General features: G+C 23.6%; 5 protein-coding genes across 5 annotated transcripts; 2 read left to right on the forward strand and 3 right to left on the reverse strand.

Moving 5' to 3' along the window:
• Nucleotides 1-1,927: 1,927 nt before the first annotated feature.
• PY17X_1404000 (conserved protein, unknown function) lies at nt 1,928-3,168 on the forward strand (the record flags this gene model as incomplete). The annotated part of the gene is made up of 5 exons (XM_022957404.1): nt 1,928-2,020; nt 2,158-2,253; nt 2,338-2,525; nt 2,810-2,952; nt 3,077-3,168. 5 exons carry the CDS (start codon nt 1,928-1,930, stop codon nt 3,166-3,168), a joined length of 612 nt encoding a protein of 203 aa, XP_022812802.1.
• A 441-nt stretch (nt 3,169-3,609) lies between these two features.
• PY17X_1404100 (condensin complex subunit 2, putative) lies at nt 3,610-6,806 on the reverse strand (the record flags this gene model as incomplete). The annotated part of the gene is made up of 4 exons (XM_022957405.1): nt 3,610-3,716; nt 3,894-3,981; nt 4,095-4,151; nt 4,272-6,806. 4 exons carry the CDS (start codon nt 6,804-6,806, stop codon nt 3,610-3,612), a joined length of 2,787 nt encoding a protein of 928 aa, XP_022812803.1.
• A 1,602-nt stretch (nt 6,807-8,408) lies between these two features.
• On the reverse strand, nt 8,409-11,236 carry PY17X_1404200 (DNA ligase I, putative; the record flags this gene model as incomplete). Its single annotated transcript, XM_022957406.1, has 2 exons — nt 8,409-10,914; nt 11,046-11,236. The coding sequence occupies 2 exons, from the start codon at nt 11,234-11,236 to the stop codon at nt 8,409-8,411; spliced, it is 2,697 nt and encodes an 898-aa protein (XP_022812804.1).
• A 1,663-nt stretch (nt 11,237-12,899) lies between these two features.
• Nucleotides 12,900-14,577, reverse strand: PY17X_1404300 (CorA-like Mg2+ transporter protein, putative; the record flags this gene model as incomplete). The annotated part of the gene is made up of 2 exons (XM_022957407.1): nt 12,900-13,036; nt 13,227-14,577. 2 exons carry the CDS (start codon nt 14,575-14,577, stop codon nt 12,900-12,902), a joined length of 1,488 nt encoding a protein of 495 aa, XP_022812805.1.
• Nucleotides 14,578-16,535: 1,958 nt separating this feature from the next.
• Nucleotides 16,536-17,084, forward strand: PY17X_1404400 (conserved Plasmodium protein, unknown function; the record flags this gene model as incomplete). Its single annotated transcript, XM_723053.1, has 1 exon — nt 16,536-17,084. The coding sequence occupies one exon, from the start codon at nt 16,536-16,538 to the stop codon at nt 17,082-17,084; it is 549 nt and encodes a 182-aa protein (XP_728146.1).
• Nucleotides 17,085-17,219: the final 135 nt, after the last annotated feature.

Genomic DNA, 17,219 nt, shown 5'->3' on the forward strand with positions numbered 1-17,219 from the left:
TATATATACGCATTTTATCAAAGATAGTTAATATATGTATTTTATATAGACATTATAATATAAACACATCATATGTAAACTTTTCGTGTACACATGATGCAACCAAAATATTATTCATGCATATACATATAATCCACTTGTATACGTACACATGATCATATTAAATTCACTCTTTACACATTATAATATAAATAATTATGAAAAATATTACAATTTTTAAATAATATAAATATTATATATATATATGTATATATATTTAATACTTTATATATTTCTTTGTACTATGATTAAATAACCTATACATAAATTATTTTTTTTAAATATTTATTATATAATTATTTATGTAATTTTGTCAATCATCCATCAAACAATGAATTAAAGAATACCTGGAAAACATGAAATTTAATTTATATAAATAACAAATCATCAAAAAAAATTTAAATCATACAATGTTTTTTACTATATATTTTCATTATCGTATAGCTAAAAAACAATCCTCTAAGTATAAATTTTAAGAGCATGAACATTAAATTAATAAAGAATATTGTTATATAAATTCATTTAAGGGCAGGTGTATCTATATAATTATACATTCATATATTTAAATGTGTATACATATATTTTTTTTTTCTTTGGGTAAGCTGTGCTCTCATTAATGTGTAACACGATATTTTTTAAATTTATATTAAAAGCACATCAAATTAAAATATGATTATGAAGAAAAATAATTCTTAAAGATAATTTATTACAATTATAATTCATTATTTTTTCTATTGTAATTATAATAGGATAGATTTTTATTTTGAAAGTGTATACATTAAAATCAAAAAAAAAAATTCTTAAATAATTGTAAAATTAAGGGTGAAATACAAATAGAAAACTAATATTTAAGATTGAAAAATAGTATAAACATAGTAAAAAATCAAATTCTTGTATTATATATGAACAATACACAAAAAATTCAAATTGAAATATAAATTTCTACACATTATATTTTATATATCCCATATAAATGTACTTATGCTATCATTACTTTTATTTCTAGCAAACTGGGGATGAGAAAAAACTAATATATTAATATATACCCCCCAGTTACTGTTTTACAATCATATGCTTTGGGGTGTAAGATTTTTATTAATATTATTTTAACTCTTTATATAGAATATAATCATTCCCCATAATAAAAATACAATAATAAAAATAAATAGTACAATATAATTAAATAAATAAAGATCAAACATGATACAGTGGAGACTCCTTTTCCATTACAATCATTTTTTCTATCGCTTTTTTGCTGATTTTGATAAAATATCTTCGAAACTATTTTAAACTCATTTAAATTTTACTATATTTCTTTATATATACTTACAAAAGTGTGGGAATAAAAAAGCAAAGTAATATATATATATATAGGAAAGAAAATATAAAATTGAAACAAGTTAAAAAATATACATATAGAATTTATGAGTATTCAAATTTTTTAAAAGAACAATTATTCATATATATATTATATATATACATATACATTGTTAGGTCTTTTTCTTTTCAATAACTACATAATACTTTTTTATAAATGTAGACAGTGTTATATAAAATATTAGATGTGCGTAAAAATTATTTAATAATTTTTAAAATATACTATTAAAAATAATTATAATAATAATAAAGGAAATTAAAAAAATAATCTCTATATAAATATTGAGAAAAAATTAAGTCATATGAAACATGAAAAATACGAAAATTAACTTTTAAAAATGGAAAACGTATTAAAAATTATATTATAATTAAACCCCCAAAAGAAAAAATATATATATATATTTAAGACATAACTTTTTTATCTGAATACTTTAATAATAATATTATTATTATTATAAACCATATATCATATATATGAACAGCTTCATTTTACGTGTTTCCTCTTTCTAAAATGGAAAATGAAATTGTTTTAAACGATAAATTAGAAGAGCTAAAAGATTTGATATACATAGACGACACACCTTTTCATCATCTAGATTTTGTGGTTAAAATATAATTTAAATTTTCCATAGGCATTCATTATTAAATCCACGCATTTATTTATGTGTGTGTTTGAAAATACATGATAATGCATAATTTGGGGTAGCTTAAACTTTCTACCTTTTTAATTTATTTCTTTAGAAAGTTCCTTGTACCCCTTGTTGCATTCTGCCTGGCATGTCCTTCTTGAGCCCCAGGGCTATGGAAGAGTATAAAAATGGATATCGAAAAGATGAAGTAATTTTTTTTTCGCTTTTCCTTATTTTTAAACTTAATAATAACATTCACTCATATATAATACATACCCATTTTTCTTGAAAGATAAACGAAACAGACGAAATACTTATCGAATATTTCTATGCAAAGAGGTTGCATAAAAATAGCTTAGTAAAAATAAAATTTCCAGAATACTATGAAATGGCTGGAGCACTTTTATCTGATGCCACTGCAGCGTGTGTAGGAAGTTTAACACATCTTTATTTCGAGCTAGGGAATGAATTATGTGAAATGTTAATATAAATAAAATGAATAAATAAATGAACTAAATATAGTAACATGCAAATAGTTGTACAATCCATATATCAAATATAGCTATTCCGAATATTTTTTTCCAGTATATAAAAGTTTAAGTGAATTTCAATATTATTATTTATGCTTTATGTGACATTGTGCTACACAATAACTATAATTCAATGAAGAAAAATATGGAAAATATTTTTATAAATTTAAATATTGCAGGTTCTTTAAAAAATATATATTTTTTTCATCCCCTATATTATATTTTTTATATTAGGTTGCCCGAAAATGAATGGCCAGTTGAAAAATTAAAAGAGTTATTGTTATTTGCTGAGATAAGAAGAAGAACACACTTAATCAAACATAGTGACCAAGTCGATCAAACGTATTTAGAAGGAATGACCTTGATGGAGCGAAAAAGTATTTAATACACACTACATATATGTGTGCATGTTATATTCGACAAAACCTGTCTTAATTTATTTTCCTATGTAATTTCAACATAAATTATTTTTGTTGTAATATTTTTTCCTTAACTTTTCAGTGTTTAACTCATTTTTTAAGGGGTCTGATATGGATAAAGATAATGCAAAATCCAATAGAAAAATCTTTAACTTTTTTGAATATGATTTGTAATTTTTTTTCCGTAAATAATTACTAAAATTAATGCATTTACGAAATAAAAATTTAAACACATTAAATTATTTATTATATATATAAATTCGTTTAATATTTATTTCATTACTTTTTATTATTATATCCACAGCTTAAATTACAATATTATTTTTAATTATTATTAAACTTAAAAAATACTTTTAAAATGTTTTAAAACCATGTATATATTTCTTTTCAATTAAACAAAAAAATCATTAAAGCATGTAAAACATTTTTCAGTTTATATCTTTTCCTAGTATCATGTAAAATGTTTTAACTACAACAAATAAATTTATATTGAAAAAAATTAATAACATTTTTATAATAATTAAATGGATTTTTAAATCATTGACATATATATGAACTTAAATACTTGTGGACAAAAATGTTTATATGCACATATTTTCTAGAAATATAAATATCTCAATTCTTAAGCATCCGAGTGTCATCTTGCTTAATGTGAAATTCTACAGGCAACCCATAATGAACGTAAAAATCTTCGTCGTTTTCTATTTTTTCAAGAAGCAGCTCTATCAAGTTAAAAAATATATATATAATATGCATATATATAACTCATGTGCACGGTTAACAAAATTTGCATCCTTAAATATTAATATGTCATATAGAATGGTACCGAAATACGAACAAACGAAAATATTCACTATATACGTATATCCATATATTGTTATTTATTCATAAATCATTACCTTGGTCGTTGCATGTATATAATAGACACACAAAAAGCATATGAATGGATGTCCCGTTTACTTCGGATTCAGTTAATTTTGTTTTTGTCTAAAACCAAATAACGCATAAACAATTGCATATAAATGTATTTTTATTTTAGTGAATCAAATTCATTACATATACATTAAAATGTCATACTAACAAACAATAAATATAATTACCTTATTAATGATGTTTTTGAAGGTGGTAGTTTTTTCTCCTTCATAAGGAACAATTTGCTATAAGAAGTGAAAACCAAAAATATATAATATATTTTTCATAAAAAAATGTATATGAAAGAAATGAATTGTGTACAATTTGAAAACAAATGGTGATATTTAGTTCTCTTTAAATTATACCTTGCTAGAATCACTATTTTTCTTGTTTTCCTCGTTCTCATTTTCAGCGTTTTCCTCATTTTCGTCAGGCTTGACAATGTTGAAAAGTATTTTCTTTATTTTTGAAACGTCAACGAATTTTGGCAAATTATCAGGAGCTACTACACTTCCTAATGAATTCGCATGACCAATGCTTTGATGTAGTTGAAAGATAGAAGTGTTATCATTTTTACTTCCAAATTTTGTTATATCGTTTTTATTTTCATTTTGCCAAATATCCTCAAAGTTCATGTTGTAAAATTTATCTATAGAATCATTCAATCCTTCATGCATTTGATAATCCTGTCCATCATCCATATTATCCATAAACATATTTTCAGTTTGTCTACGTTCGAAATTATTAATTTGATCCAAATCATTTCCTATGTAATCGTTATTAATTTCGTTTAGTATTACATTTGTTTTAATATCAGTGTTAAAGTTTTGCGATTCTATAAATGGGGATCTCGCAAATTTCATTATTCTATCTATAACTGTATTTACACAATTAATACAATTATCTTTCGTTTCAAATATATATGATGTTTGATCAATAGCAAAAAGCGAATTAGAAATATATTTTTTCTTTTCTTTATTCCATAAATCATAAACAGACAATTCTACATCATTTACCTCAATATATAGATTTTCAAAATTAATATCAGTTATATCAAAAGATGTTTTTAATTTTTTATTAGCAAGTGCATTGAGTGGCCCTTGCTTATTTTTAAAAGCAGCTTTTGCCATACTCATTAAGTTTGAAAAATTTCCATTAATCATTAATTTACTAGGATTATAATAATGATAGTTAAATTTGCTGTTAACATCAATTGCATTTAACCTACTTTCAAAAGATATAGCTTGACGATTCCATAATGTATCATCATCTGGAATAATTGATAACATATGTTTAGGTTTTGATGGTGAGCCTTTATCTTGATTTTTAAATAGCATATTTTGGCTGGAAAAATTAAAATTTCCAGTAAAAGAATTTATAAGACTAAAATCCTTATTTTCACTTTTCATAAGTTCAGGTAATGGAATATTACCACCTAGTATGTTACTATTGTGGTGTAATGATAACATATTTTGAGATAAATTCAAATTATTATTTAATGAATCATTTAAATTCATATTGTCAAAAGCCATCGATTCTTGCATTACATTTTCTATGTTTAAATCATCAATATTACAATCATCAAAATTTAAATTATTATTAAAAGAACTTTCTAATATCTTATTATTATCTCCATAATTTCCATTATCATTCATATTTTCATTGTTACAATCGTCATTATTATTACCATCCATGTCACCTAATAAATTATCCATGGACATGTTTTCATCTAAATTTAGTTCGTTTTTTTTTTTAGAGAATTTATCCAATCCTGTATCATCATCTTCATTATAATTATCAATATCTTCATCATCTAATGTTTTAGAATCACTTCTTTTCAATTTAAGGTTTTTTATTTCTTCTTTAAAATAATCTAACTCTGGACATATATTTAAATTGTTAAACTCTTCAATTTCATTCCCACAAAACATTTCTCGAAGTATATCAGAATTTGTGTATAGTTTACTTTTATATTCTCTTGCCATTATCTTATCATTGTCATTGAAAGTTACATACTCGCCTACTTTGACAGGCGATTCATTTTTTTGAAGCATATCATTCAGTTCATCGTTTGATCCCAAATTTTTTTCATTCCTTCTTTCGATATTTTGTTTCCCCAATTTTTCTTCAAATTTCATTTTCTTCTTGTATTCACACGTGTCTATGTCACCATCAAATTGTATGGATAAGTCATTGTTTAAAGTCAAATTAGGTAGCAAATAACTAATACCTGCTGAATGGTCATATGTAATATTTAGTTTTAAAAAAAATGTATCAACTGATATATTTGATACAGATACTGATTCTATAGTTATATCTGATGGTTTAGCTAATGTTGAAGATTCTTGAAAAAATTCCAATTTCCTTTTTTTCATTTTTTTATTTGTAATTTCATTTACATGTTTTTTTTCATCAATAACATCGTCATTTGTGTCACTTTTTTTTGCTATATTCATATTTGATATAAAATTATATGTCTGATCATAAATTGCCTCGACCCTATAACCATAAACTTTTGTTGCTCCTTCAATAGCTTTAGATGCCCTTGTAAAAGATAAATTGAAATCCCCTGTTTCTAGCAGTTCATCATTTAATTCTTCATTTATTTCTTCATCATTTAAATTTACTAAATCTTCTAAATGGTCTATAATTCGTATGTCAAAAGCATTCCTAGTGCATATCTTATTATGAGATAATGCTGCCATGCAATTTTTAAAAACATCATTTATTTCTTTAACTTTATTTTTTTCAGATTTATTTAAATCTTCATCTTTATTATTTAAAAAACTTAACCTCCTTAAATTCTTATTGAATTCTATTGGATTTTTAAAAATAGGGTCCGGCCCTTTTATCTGAGTAAAATTAGCATTTGCTTTGTTACTAACTCCGAGTTTTTTCATTTTCAATTTGTTTTTATTTTACTATGTCATTTGTTTTGTGCCCCCTTTCAAATTTAATATTTTTAGTTGACTCTAGACAATATATTCACACACATATATATATAATATATGCATTTATATATATATTCCCATTTAATCAGGAACAATTATAATAACACAAATTTCCACATACGTCCTTTACACCTCGGTATTTCAGACGAAACTTCAAATTGCTCATAGGCTCTGATGTGTACTCAATACTTTTTTTGAAATAAAAAATTAAAGGGAATATTTGAAATTAAAAAAAATGTGTATACCTTTTATGGATATACTGATGAATATGCCATAAATTCTTGTGCATATTGATTTTGCTGATATGATAAAAATAAATTAAACAAATTAATGCAAAAATATATAAATATCTCAATAAAAGTGTATAATGGAATAATATAATTTTTTACACTTTGTGCATATTTAATATCCCGATTTATTACAAATGCTTTACACAATCATCCCCTTTTATAAAGCGCAAGAGCGAAAATATTAAGAAAAAAAATAAAATGACAATAAAAAATATATACAATAATTATTACCATTCATATATGTGTTTTTTTTTTAATTTGTATATTATATTTTTTATGCATATGCCAAGAGTTTTAATTCTTTACACAAAATATTCATAATAAATAAAATATGCAATTCCCATTTTATTCGTTATTATCTTTATTTTATTATACTTTATTTTTATTCATTTCACTATATATTTATCAGTGCAAATTGCGCACTCGTATATATATAAAAATACCATGAAAAAAAATAGTAGAAAAATATTCTACCATTCCCTGATTTTCAATACATACATCAATTATATAAGCACTTTAAGTATATCCAGACTTCATACACATTTTAAATTTAATGACCCTATTTTAACAATTTATAAAATGCATCTAAACACATTCCCCACTTTCTAGTTACAAGAAAAAAAAACTAAAAATAAAATTAATATTTAAATGATTAACATCTATTTTGATCCATTTCTACATACCCCTGTATATTATCACACTTTTGGATATTTTGTCTTACGAAAATGTTTGCCTCATAAATTGATAATAATATTATCCGAAATTCAATATAAAATAAATCCTTATATGTATCACATTTCTTATATTGAATTATCGTAGCTTAACACCTATTTGGAATTAGTGATTTCTTTATTCATAAAAAGGTTTATTTAAAGTGGATATAGTTGTACATAACTGTTTCAATATATACATATAACTTTATGGGTATTTTAAAACAAAAAAAAACAAATAAAATGCAAAAATGTAGAGTTCATTTTTTTATAAGAAATATTTTTTAAAGTTGCAAAAAGAGCCATTAAATAAAAATAAATATTGTCTATATAGACGATATTATCGGTATAAATTTGAAACTATATTAAAAAAAAATTATGTTACATTTGCATACTAATGTACATATATATTATGATTTTGTTTTCGAATAAAAGAAATGATTCAGTTCGGGTGTGCATGCGCATATATTAATATATAGCAACATGCATATATGTAAGTGTATAAAAAGATACGCATACATATATATTGCCTTCATCCGAGAGTTATAAAACTATTCGCTTCCACTTTCGTCGTTATAATTGTTATTTTTATTTTTGTTCGAGGCAAATTGAGCTTCGTAAAATTCGACAATCTGCTGAGCTGTTGTTGCTTGTTCTGGATTCTTATCATCCCTCAATCTAAGAAATCTTGGGAATCTTAACCCAATCCCTTTATCATCTGAATACACTCCGATAGCTGCAGTATGGACAGGCGATAATGATAAATCTGCTGCTTTAATTTCCCATACATAATGAGCATCAAACCACACATCAGGGTTTAGTTTATCTGATACTTCATAATATGATTTTTTATTAGGTATAATTTTATCACTTAATGATTCATGCAATGCATTAAGTATTTCATCACTAAAACCTGTACCTGCTTTACATACAGTCTGGAAGTTTTCTGTTTCAGAATTATATGCAGCTAAAACAAAAGCACCATAAACCCCACTTCTTTTCCCTTTTCCATAATATCCAGCTATAGGTACTAAATCAACTGAATCTGATAATCCTTCTATGTAATCTTTTTTTACCTTTAACCAGTTTAATGATCGTCTTGATGGCTCATAAGAAGCATTGTCAAGTAAAGTTTTAACCATCAAACCTTCACAATTATTTTCAATAGCATCTTGTAAAAATATATCTATATCATCAATATTATTCATTTCTGAATGTGTTGCATATTCTAATACTCCTTCTTTACATCTTAATAAGGAATATAATAACTTCCTTCTAATTTCCAATGGTTCTTTTATTACAGGTACCCCATTGCAACATATTAAATCAAATGGAAATAAACATATTTTCACTTTTATGTTTTCTATATCTACATCCTTTCTTTTTCTTGTTGTTAATATTTGAAATGGTAATATTTTTTTATTCTCAATATCATATGCTACAACTTCACTATCAATAATCGATTCAGTAACACCTGGCATTATTTGATCTTTTACAATTTGAATAACATCAGGATATTTCTCTGTCATTGTTTCTAAATTTCTACTAAAAATCTTTATATTATCTTTATCAATATAATGAATTTGGGCTCTTTCACCATCATATTTGTATTCACACGTAAATGTAACATTATTAAATCTATCTAAAACTTCTTGTATTCCTTTTGTTGGTTTAGCTAACATAGGCTGCACTGGAACTCCGGTTTTAACAGTACATTTTTTCATTAACACATTCATATCATCACCGCTTAATAAATTTTGTATAATCATTTCAATATTTGGTAATTCACATAAAGCACTTTTTACAGACTTTTCCATACATTCAAAAATATCTGAATCATTATTTATATCACAATATGCATTTTTTAATTCTTTAAATATAGGTAATAAACGAGTATCTCCTTCTTTTCCTATGTTAAAAAACAAGTTGGGTTTACTCATTCTTTCATTACGTATCTTTATTGATTTTACTAAATTATTAAATTGATCAGTATCCAACACATTTGTTTTGTTATCCGTATCATTTGTTTTTTCTAATTTTATATTATTTTCATTTTTTACTTCTGTTGCATCATCATCACAATTATCTTTATCACCCTTAACCACTATTCGCTCATTTAGCAATTTTTCATTCATCATTTTACCGTCTTTTATGATATTTTCTGGAATTTCAGGGCGTGTTAATACAAAAGCATATGCCAAAGCTTGCAAAACAGTAGCACTATTTACACCAATTCTTAAACGTTGTTGTAAAAATCGAACTATATATTTTGCCTCTGATGTTTTTGCACTAACTAATAATTTTTTTATTACTTCTCTTTTTTTCTGTTGAGAATTAGAACCACTAATATTTGGTATACTTTTTAATTCATTAAAAACTGATTGAATAGTTAACCTAGGTAAAGGAAATATAGTTCTCATTTTACATGAACAACTTTCTGCTATTATTCCTAAATCTTCAATTTGTTGCAAATCTTTTTTTATACTAGCTTCAGTTCTACTATATGCTTCTGACATTGTTTTTAATATTAATGCCTCACCAACACCTGCTTCGACATTTTGATAATCTGGTGCCACTTTATTTAAAGTTATGTATACTGCCGGAATTAAATCATTAGGGCTATAATATATTAAAACACGAAAAACATTTGATAAAATAATAGCTACATTTTTCTTGCTTCCTGCCCCACTACCTTTTAATTCTTCAATTTGATTAAATGTATTTGTAAGAAATGTGAATAATAAGGAATCTTTAAACTTGTGTTTTATTTTATCCTTCTCAGATAAGCATAAATTACTTATATCAAAATTGGCAGGATTAAATTTTGGCGATGATAAATCACTTATTTTTTCATCCTCATAAACTTTACAGTTAAATAATGAACCCTTTTTTATTTCATTTTCATTCTTTACTTTCGATTTCTTTGTTTTTGCACCATCATCGTTTGTATTTTTCCTTTTCGATGCTTCCTTTTCTTCACTTTTAACATGAGACTCTTCTATTTTAGTATCACATTGCTCGTCCCCGTCCATTTTTTTAGGAAAGGATAAACATTTTCTGCAAAAAAATAAAATAAAATAAACTTGGGGGTGTGAAAATTTACATTATAACATCGAAAATGCATAGGTATATTCATTTATAGACATTTATTCATATTAATTTCTTTTTATAGCTTAAAATATGCATACAAATATTTATCATTTCTATTTGGCACGTTATTTCTAATATTCTTTAAAACTATCACATTAAACTTATTTTTATAATTGTGAAACAATTTGCTTTTCATAAATGGTGTTACATAATTATATTCAGTTCTCATGTATCTTTTTATTTTACAAAAAAACATTTTTGTTAAAAGTATCAGCAATAATAATTTCATATTACATCATAACAAAAAAAAATAATAAAATACAAATACACAAGACAAATAATTCAATATTAATCGCTAGTTAATGTTACAATGAAGAACATTGCATTAGCAAATACAAAAAAAAAATAAACTATTGCATATTAAATTGGTATATATTATTAATGTATCCATGCGTATTCGTATTGTTACATGTATGCACATTATTCTTATGCATCATATTTTTTAATAACTATTCAAAAATGCTTATGCCAATATTATATACATTCATTTTCCCCATAATTTGACACAATATTACACCAACAAATATTTCAATCAATAACATAAACTACGCATTTAAATATACATATGGCTACATTTCCTGCATATTCAATCAGCACCAAAATAATATGATTTTGCAATAAAAATTGTTACGTAAAAAGATAATAAGTATTAAATATCATTAATATTTCTTATATTGTTTACAATAACATCCATTATTTATATAATCATAAATATTTTTTATTTAACTCACTCTAAGGTTACTTGCTTAAGTGGCTTTTCCATAATTCATATAACAATTAAAAATAAGCCAATTTGAAATAAGTATAAATATAAACAATATATATACGCTTATTTTTATTTATATTTATTGATATATATATGTATTAAAAAATAAATACTTCTCAAGGTATATAAATAATAAATATACATATAAGAAGCATTTACATTATATTATATACATTTATCCCTTAGGCTTATTTAAATCATATTATTTTACTTAAAATTAATAATTTTCTACATTTTATAGTAGCAAATAATTAAAAAAATTAGAGAAAAACATATATGAATAAATTGTTAATTTATATTTTAAAATTTATGTGTAAATTATTAAATAATTAAAGAGTTCAAATAGGATCTTCGTATATATTTTTTTTACTATACACATCTCATTTTCACAGATGCTGAAATGTGTAAAAATTACATAGGATTAAAAAAATATATAAAAAATGGCGAAATAAATGAGAAAGACGACACAATAATAAAATAAGGATAATAAAAATATAAATTGTAAATAAAAATGCAAAATTAATAGAAAATGAGAAACACGCATTAAAAAAATAAAATAAAATGTATAAATAAAATAATTTGCTCCTTGACATTAAAAATTTTTTATAGTCACAAACAATAAAAGTAAAAGTATGTAAAAGGTGCCTTAAAAAGAGGATTTAAGTACATAAATAAAAAATATAAAATAAAAAAAAGAAAGTAAAGAAAAGAAAAAGTGAGAGCATGCAATACAATAGGAAATTTACCATCTTGAATTTTATGAAACAGAAGCTTTATAAAAGCTAACATTTTTTAATTCACAAGAAAAAAAAGAAAAATATTTACTGAAAAAATTAAGATAGTAGTGATATCATTTTATTTCTATATTACACTGCTATCAAGGGCATCCTTGATCTTACACATGATAATATATATAATCAGGAATTTACATTTTTAGTGATTTTACAAGAATATGCTTTAATTTAGTGATAATTATCTACACACAAATATGCATATTCATTTAGTAATAATTTTCGATGCTCACACACCCATTTTCTTCGTATCTTAGCGCGTATAGAAATGTGCTTGAATCTTTATTTATATCTCCATATTCATGATTGCAAGGTTATTGCATTATTTAATTCGTTCAAATTCGAATACATTTGAAAAAATAAAAAGACATTATTACAGTTATTAAACATAAAATGACGACTAACCCCGTAACATAAAGGAAGGCAACCTCGTTTGTTTCTAAATTTATTTTTAAGTTCATACCAAAAACTCCTGAAAAGGGGGAAAAATGTATACACATTCATAAATTATAATATTTCACTATTTCTCATTGTTTTATTCATGTGATCAGAAAAACATATAATTATGCATTTTATGTTAACATAGAAAAATGCCTTACTTATTTTTACTCTGTTTTATTATACCCTAGGACATAAATGTATTGCATTAATCAACATATTACCTGTTATTAAGGTCCCTATACCAAACCCAGAATTTACCAAACTTATAATTATATCCATTCTGATTAAATTATTTCTAGTAAGTGATAAATCAGAAACAATTTTTGCTTCTAAATTAACCATTCCATCATGTAGATGTTTTATTTGGTTATATGATTGATGCAACTCTTGATCAAAATATTCCAACAGCATTTGCAGATCTTGATTTGTTGCTTCTTTATTATCATCATCATTTATATTTGGATTAAAATAACATTTGGTTAATTCCATTCTTTTTAAATCAACATTATTCTCAGAAATTTCACGAAAAGCTTTAATAAATGAATTTACTTTATTTATTAATATGCTCGTTGGCTCTTTTAAGTTATGTAAATTTGATAAAATATCTTGATATTTTGCTATTCTTAATGAAAGTTTAATATTAGAAAATTCTTTATTTAATAACTGCATTTCCGCATTTAAATGCTCTATTGCACTAGAAAAAACACATTCTAATGCACAAAACTCAAAAGGTTTTCTTGTTATCATGTTTCCATCCATATTGTATATATTAGTATATTTTTTAGATATATTGCATAAGCTTTTAATTAAATCATCTGTTACCAAATCTTCTTTAATTACTAAAAAAACACTAGAATGTAAAATAACACAAATTAATGGTGGCAAAGATACTAATATAGCATTTAGCCGAGCCTCTATACTTGCAATATTATTATTCTCTGCTAATAATTGTTTACAATCACGATAATTTATTAAGCCACTTTTATTTTTCACATAATTTAAATTACAACACTGCTTAACTCTTTTTAAAAATTCTGTAGATAAATATTCTCTTATAAAACATTTACCTGCAAATATCTCAACTATTACATGTCTTCTTAATTTATTTAGTTGAACTAAATAATCATTTTCATTTAATATTCCTTCTAGTTTTAAATTTGACTCTCTCTTAATATTGTTATTATTATTATTATTATCAGTGTTGATAGTATTAAAATTATTATTATGTGAAACTGTTGTGTCAATTGGGTCCGAATTTATATTATTATAGTATAAAGAATTTCTTAGCCTCATTTTTAATTCGTTATTTTCATCATTTAATGTAATTATGTTCTTATTCATAAAGGTTGCACTCATTTCAGAATTGCCCTTTTTTGATAATGGTTCTAAATTTTCTTTCCCTTTTTTACAACGATTTATTAATGTATTCTTTAAATTATAACTACGCGTATCCTCTTCCAGGTCTCTACTACTTAATAACTCATCTGGATTGTTATTATATGATTGACCACAGTCAAATTGTTTTTTCGAGCCTTCATTATCACTCTTTAATTTTGATGATTCCAAAGACATTTTTTTTTTTTCAAAAATTATCAAAGGGATGACGAGAACAAATTATAATCACGAATGAAAAATATTATACAAAAAATCATGACCTAACATAATGGTATAAAATCAATATATATGCATGCTAAAATATTAATGTATGCAAATATATATATGAATACAGCTTTATATTCATAAATTTTAAGCCACATAAAGTAACTCAAAGGGCTATATGACTGTCAAGAAAAAAATGTGCGAACTAGTCTTGCATTTTTACACAATTTATATGATAATATTAATGGTAACAATGGTAATGAATAAATATACAAGCATATAATGAAAACACAACTAAATATATAAATAGACAAACATAAGGAGAAAAGAATAAACATAACTATAAATAAAAAAACTATATTAAAGCCCTACTTGTGTCGCAGATTGAAGCATTATAAATAAAAAGAAAAACGAAATATGGCAGTTATATTTGCATATGTAATAACATCAACGATTAATATATATTAATAGTATTCCCATAATACTCAATTATAATATATTTGGTAGATCTCTTTCCAATCTAAATAAATATATAAGCATATTATGTAAATATAAACATATTATTATATGCAGTTGGGACGAATTCAAATATTATTGCGTATTAATATAATTAGTCAATAAACAAGTAAACATAAAAAATGTGTTACCTTGAATAATACATAGCAAAGGTATCAAATGATTATAAATATGGTAGTAATGTATTATATATATGTTTGTGTTAATGCTATTATTCATATATTTTTATATGGTTATAAAAGGTCAATTATTCAGTTTACAAGTTTATTGCTTTAAAATGCAACCATTCATTATTGTATAACTTCACATTTTTAATTTATTTTATTATGTATATTCACTTTTTATTAAACATTAAGATTTATTCATAACACTTATTGCTACTATGTATGTATAAGTGCTCTTTTTAATTAGTTATGCCAAACGTTTAATTCAGTATTTATAATTATCATGTGAAGCTAATAATATAAAATTGGTAAGGATATCATGCATATATTATAATATGTATTTTATTTGTTTTTTGGGTGTTATTGATAAAAATTTTCACTTAATTTGAATACATAGGTAAACTGAATTTTAACACCCAGCAGACAAAAATAATAACAAGCAGAAAATTCACATTTTTTAGGAAACAAATAAATATATTTTTATGCAACATATACACAAAATTTTCTTTTCATTTTAAATTTATAATTCGAAGCTTATTTCATGAGCTTGGTACTTTTACATACCAACGTTATTTACATCATACACTTTCTTTGAAGTTGTTTTCTTATATTTTTTTTATTATATTTTTTTTATTATATTTTTTTTTATATATTTTTTTATTTTTTTTTTGGCGAAGAATATCTTTAAATGCTTTTCTTATGCTATGTTATTCAATATTCACACCATTATACAAAAAATGGAAAACACGGATAAAATATCCAAAATAACCAAATAATATGCATTCATATTCGCAAAAAAAACTAATTTCAATGTTTGTATAAACTATATTTATTTTATTTTTATATATATCACTTAAATACATAGGGACGTATTTATATTATCTCATAATATTATAGGAGCTAGCCTATTTTTTAATATATCGAAATAATATTATTATACACAAAATAAACTGTGCTATTTTTGATAAATAACAATATCGAAAAATCATGGAATAGGATGTCCCTATAATATATTTTTTTTCCATAAATAAACTAGTAAAAATAAAAAAATATATAAACAAAGGCTACTATGTTGTTAAGGTGAAAATTGTTACGTTTTGTAAAATGGAAAAAATGTTCAAGCTTTAATATATCTTAATTAAATCAAACTTCATATTTATATATCAAACATTTATTATGTATGCAGGCATATTCCCATTATATATATATATATGAACACACCTTCATACCAATAAAATATGCACACATAAAATGGTGAAATACCAAGGCCCTATATTAACCGCATTATTAAGTAGTGTAATGGGATGGAATTTGAACAAATTATATAACAAAAATGAATTGACCAAATATGGCCTAAAAAACAATCACAATATACTTGTAATACGACAAATAAGTATTCCAGATAAAAACATAAATTCGAAAAGTAATAACAACTTAAATGGTTCACATGATTTGAAAGAAGAAGACATATTGAAATTTATCCAAAATATTAATGATGTTAACAAAAAATATCAAGGTTATTGTGAAACTAGTATTTTTAAAAACTCAACATTTTCTGATCTAGATAATGATCAAAATGATGAAAGTTTCAATAAATACATTGTTATAGATAAATGGAAAACCCAAATGAATTTTGAGCAATCTAAAAAAGAGTTTGAAAAATTATTTTCACAAAAAAATGATATTTATAATAAAAAATTGCAAGATATCTACTTCAAATACGAAATATTTAACAATAATTATGAAACTATATCTACACAAAATATTTTCAAAAAATTTTTTAATTTTATTTTAGAGTAATCCTATTCTTTCGCTTTAATTAGTATAAGCTTACGTGCGTTTATTCGCATCAATATATATGTAGCGAAACCTCGATAAATTACACATTTCAATTGCCTCTATGTTTGTTTTATTTTTTTGTGTTAAAATTTTGAA

Source organism: Plasmodium yoelii (assembly GCF_900002385.2).
Source record: "Plasmodium yoelii strain 17X genome assembly, chromosome: 14".
Taxonomy (NCBI): domain Eukaryota; phylum Apicomplexa; class Aconoidasida; order Haemosporida; family Plasmodiidae; genus Plasmodium; species Plasmodium yoelii.